This window comes from Hydractinia symbiolongicarpus, chromosome 11 (assembly GCF_029227915.1).
Source record: "Hydractinia symbiolongicarpus strain clone_291-10 chromosome 11, HSymV2.1, whole genome shotgun sequence".
Taxonomy (NCBI): Eukaryota; Metazoa; Cnidaria; class Hydrozoa; order Anthoathecata; family Hydractiniidae; genus Hydractinia; species Hydractinia symbiolongicarpus.
The window spans coordinates 26,498,019-26,503,269 of NC_079885.1; the positions used below are offsets into that span (position 1 = coordinate 26,498,019).

At 32.9% G+C, this 5,251-nt stretch overlaps 1 protein-coding gene across 1 annotated transcript; it reads right to left on the reverse strand.

Moving 5' to 3' along the window:
* Positions 1–946: 946 nt before the first annotated feature.
* Positions 947–4,927, reverse strand: LOC130614611 (uncharacterized). The gene is made up of 3 exons (XM_057436047.1): positions 4,187–4,927; positions 3,729–4,040; positions 947–2,951 (listed from the first exon to the last, which is right to left on the reverse strand). Exons 1-3 carry the CDS (start codon positions 4,824–4,826, stop codon positions 2,746–2,748), a joined length of 1,158 nt encoding a protein of 385 aa, XP_057292030.1. The 5' UTR covers positions 4,827–4,927; the 3' UTR covers positions 947–2,745.
* Between the last annotated feature and the right edge of the window lie 324 nt (positions 4,928–5,251).

Sequence of the window (5,251 nt, forward strand, 5' to 3'; positions counted from 1 at the left end):
TTTAATTTAGTGAACATGTCAGAAAAGACACATGATGCTGTGGGGACGAGGTTGCTTCACATGTATATGACACAACAAAATGTACGTTGTTGGAGAAAAAGAAAGCGGCGTTCAGGTTAGTCTGGGAAATTAACAGTGCGGATGATTCTTACTGCCAGGGGAAATTTCGCTCTGTGTTTTTTTATTCTTTGCTATCCATCTTTATTGATTAATATAAAAACTACTCAAAATAATTAATGATTGCTTTTTCATTTAGAGTTCTTGTATTAGTAACAAATTTGATGCATTTCAGCAAAAAATAGCAAGGAAGTAAAGTTTCTATTCTAGCTAAAGTTGCAGAAAACGTTCACCACACGGCTCAAATTCGCGAAGATTATGTTCATGTTCATATGGCGATTTTTTAAACATTTTAAAGTTTTTAGTAAAAAATTATTTTTGCGAATCTACTAGCACTTTTTTTTGCAATTTTTATTTATTTTAGGCCTGCTCAACCTCGTTCCCAGGGCATTTTGCCTTGTTGATAAAGCTGATAGCCACTCCGAAATAACGGCTCAGGGGCCACAAGACCCTGGGGACGAGGATGAGGCCTGCTGAGATAAAGCTTTTAATCGAACTTTGCTTAACCGAGAGAAAACAAAAAAACATTAATTTCAAGGGAATTTTTGCGCGGACTTAATTTTGCAAATAAAGAAAGAATTTGCGAAAATTAATCTTTGCTAAATAAATCAACTTAATGTAGTCGGGGATTTAGTTAGTAGTTAGTGGGGAAACTTATAGCCGATGCTTTCCTCCAAATGTCAAAATTAGTCATTTTGCCCCGTTTTTTATTCCATAAGTCAAATTAAATCTTAATAGTTGGATTTTTTTAACTTAACTAGTTGATTACTTTTACTTAGCTACAACAACATTTTACAGAAGTAGAACTAAACAAGACCGTTACAGAGGCGGGACAATATCGTTTTTTATTCCTCCTCATTCTTAAAACCATAAAACAACACATTGTTTTGTTACAACTCACCAAAGAATAATTACACACTACAAAAGTTGAAGTTTCGTTCTAGAAAACTGTCAAAACTTGTACAGAACATAATACAAAATATATATATTCAAATATAAATTAGAAACGAGAATATTGCATAATATATATATATACATATAATATAAATGAATTAAGCGTAATGGTAATTTCTTACAAATTACCGAACTGAGTATTTATATACTAATAACAATTTATGGAAGAGTATAACATTTGTACCTTCGTTACTTGTTCTACTTTTGTGTCCGTAGAAAATTTTTTTTTATCTTACTTTATACATCTAATTGACCTGTTGATGACCTATTGATGTGTCGATTAATTATCTTCATCCTCAGTCGTCTGGTTGCGGTTTAGACCCTAGATATCGACAAATTTTTGTTCGTTGTTTGCTCGTTTGGTTTTATCTACGTTACATAAATATTCCTTACACCTTTTTATGAGAAATAGCATTGTAAATGGATGTTAGAAAAATATCGATTATTATTATTATTGTTATTATTACTATTATTAAATTAATTTTCAAAACTCTGCAGCGTTTGCGTAGACACTTTATCGGTTAAAATTTCGTCAGTTAGAAATGACGATTTTTTTTTGCAGGTGACGAAAATTTTTTTCTGACGAAATTAATAAGCTAGGAATATTTTTTGCATGACATACGTCAAAAAAGATCTAATTTTGGACTCGAAGTAGTGGACAACATTAAAGAAGAAAGTCCCCCAATTAAAGCAAATTCTGATGACTGACATCAAATATAAATGAAGACACAGGTTGCATTGTAATTGATGCTAATTGATGTTGAATAAAATACTGAATCTTTTCCCCCTTCAAATATACCCGACCAATAGAATTCGGTAAGAAGTGACAATTTCTTTCGTAGGTAACGAACATTTTTACCGACGAAATTAATGACCGACGGATTTTTCACCGATAAGGTATATAGGCCACATAAAAAACACTAGTTGTTCATTCTAGCAGGCACGCAATATGGAACAACCATAATATGGCTGAAAAAGACCGACCATTTTTAAAAATTGGTCAAGCTGATGTCAGCAACAATTAACCTCTTCCAATTTGACCAAATAACTAAAGATCTAAGTCCTATAAAACAGTAACCATAAAGACATTTTTTTGTAATATTATTATTTTTAAACATTTTTTCTTCAGGCTGTAATGGTATAGTGTTCGCGCTGTCAACTTGTAACCATAAGGTTGCAGGTTTAAGTCTTCACTCAGGCGCACTTTAAATGTAGTGATGTTAGCTAAAATGGAACCATCCACTCACCGCCAATTGACTTGTGTGGCAGGCAACCAAGTTGGAGCAATGATATACGTTTCTTTAGCGGGTAATGTAACTTAGTTGCCGTCAGAGGGGAAGAATGGTTCCGTTACTAACTTACTTACTTAATTTTTGAGACAAAGAAGACCCAAAAACTTCGACTAGTAGCGTGTCATTTTACGACGTTTACGGTTCAAGAACTAATTGACACGGGTGAGCTTTTAAAAACCTTTGAGCCCTTCAAAAGTTAAAACCACTAGCCTTGCTCTGGTCACACGTACGAAAAAAAATTCTAGAATTAAGCATTATTTCACAAACCACTTTTGTAAAGTTAAAATCTCCATATGTTGGGAGTGACTTACAAATCGAAACATCAATTTGTCGTTTAACGTTAGATTGACGATCAACGCACACATTGAAAGCTATTTAATGTTCAAAAAAAATGAAACAGAAGACCCGTTCCACCAAAGAAAAACGAAAACCATGCTAACGTTGATGTAAAAGTAATGCGACCAATCTTAAAGCAAACGGGACTTGCAGAACAGTACGACACAAACATCTGTAATTGGCGACGATCTTTGAAAATATGACCTTCCTTCCAATCCTCACTCGTTGTATTGTTGATTTTAGCAGATATCGCTAAATATAATAATAAATTATTTACGTCCTGTACACAAATCAAAACTTTACATTACAATAGGGTTGCCAAAAAAAACCGCACAAAAATCATTTATATTCTAAATTTGAAAATTTTTAGAAGCAAATGAAGAGTTACTATTAACAAAACGTAATAATAAAATACTTTAAAAGAAAGAACAATTATATATACAATTTTTTAAATAATTTAGAAAAAAACAGTATTTTGGGTCCTAATTTTAGGAGATTTTAGGAGGTAAGGTGTGTCCAACTTTCACTAATAAAAATGTACACAGGTAAATTGCAAAAACAACAGCCCAGTTTATAAAAAATAATGTACCGCCTTAAAATTGTAACAGGTAGGACCATTTTGAATCTACAGGTGGCTTAACCTAAGGGAGCTAAGTACGGTAGTGCAATGTGGCCCTCAAATTAAAGTTTTCCAATAGCAGTGTTTAAACAAGTAATTAATCCAATTCACATTTTTTGTTCTGGAAGAAAGCAATTTATTGGTTTTAAGGTAGTGCGAAACTTATAAGAGACGACTCCTCCTAGGTGCAAGTTATTTTTTGGCGTAAATTTTTACATAAATTCGCATTAATAAGTTCCGCACTTCTTTATTCTGCATGCTTTTATTCGTGCACTTTTTATAAGACAAACAAAAGCAAACGATATTTATAATGAATTTTCCCGTTAGTATAGCGATGTCGATTTACAACGAACGAAATATTTCGAAATATTTATTTATCTGTTTAGCTACTCTTTCATTGACTTACTTACATGCACATGTACTTGTAATATATGCTGCACATGCGCATGGGTAGATGAAAAGAAATACATGCAATGCAAAATAGGTGCCAAAATATGTCTTCTTGATCACTTCGTCATGTCCAAATTTATGCAAAGCAACAACAACAAAACCAATAATGACAGTGATACCAAAAATTAACCAATGAAGGAGAAACCATGTTGAATAAGCATCCGTTGTCTCTTTTACAATGAGACGTAACTCTTTATGAATTTTTATGACATCGTCGATAGTTTCTCCTGTTAACGTTTTTATTCTTCGCAATGTGTCTGCAGCAAACGCTCCTACATAAAACACAAAACACACAGTTCCTTCTACCATGCAAATTAACAATAAGAAATAGCATAATAAAGGCTGAGTGTTTGATAGTTAACTATACATGCATTTGATATTAAAAACTTAACAAAAAATGGTTTTAAAGATTTCATACCTACTGCAAATGATGAACACGAGAAAGCATATAGCGATACAATGGCAACCCACTCTGCAATAAACTCACATGACAGGCTGATTAGATAAACTGCTCGTCTTGGCTTGTGGCCCTCTGTATAATATATGTACACAAACAATGCAATGTAACCAATAAAAATCCCCCCAGATATGAGCATAGTTATTAAAATGATTTTCGCTTTAGAATTAGCCATATCTTTCAATCCAAAATAAGGACTAATTCCATTTCCACGTGGCTTGTATATCATGTTCAAACAAAGCAACATAAATGTGTATGAACATGCAGATCCAATCGACGCTGATAAAAAAGATGCATACTCTAACTGCTTTGTTGAATGTACAGTAACATTGTTGCTTTTACATTTAAACTCAGGACAACCAGCTATCCTAGCAATTTCGTAACACACTTGATACCAACAAACGATAAATAAGTAGAAGCTATATAACTGACTTAGAGATGTTAAACGTTTATTATAACCAGATGACCAAAAGAAAAAACGGAGAAGATTCGAGAGCAACTGCTTCGTGCTCCCCCATTGGTAAACTAAATAGTGCGGTCTACTTTCTCTGCAATTTCTCTGTGGGGAGGATTCTATAAGCGGCACCAGCTCATCCATCATTTACAACATGTAACCAACTGACTACAATGTTCAACACCATGCGTAAATGTTGCTTTCTGGGAAAAAAACAAATGCATTTGTAAATACATTTTAAGATGTTTAAATGCAAACCAGTTACTTTGGCTGAAGGTCTTGTCAAGGTACTGTTTTCAATTAAAAAACTCTACAGGCACAATGGTTTTCAGAGACAGTATAAAAGGATGATGCTAATAAAATATATTTTAATATAACAATTGATAATTTCTCAATGTTAATGAATTCATGTTCACTGTCCACATAATTTATTAAAAGAAAGTCATAGAAAAATTATCTGAATGCAATTTTTGTTTGGATTGTAAATTCAGGATGCAGAAAGAAATTTGACCTATTTCGGTCTACTATTCAAAGGTAAAAGACAGTGGTAGTAAAATAATACCTAAGCTAAA

What these genes read in the sequence shown, in the direction of transcription:
- LOC130614611 (XM_057436047.1), bottom strand. Translation starts at nt 4,826, where the DNA reads ATGATGGATGAGCTGGTGCCGCTTATAGAATCCTCCCCACAGAGAAAT. An exon ending in GTGTTCATCATTTGCAGTAG is followed by an intron (nt 4,041 to 4,186) that starts GTATGAAATCTT and finishes TGTTTTATGTAG; the next exon opens with GAGCGTTTGCTGCAGACACA. An exon ending in TATTACAAGTACATGTGCAT is followed by an intron (nt 2,952 to 3,728) that starts GTAAGTAAGTCA and finishes TATTATATTTAG; the next exon opens with CGATATCTGCTAAAATCAAC.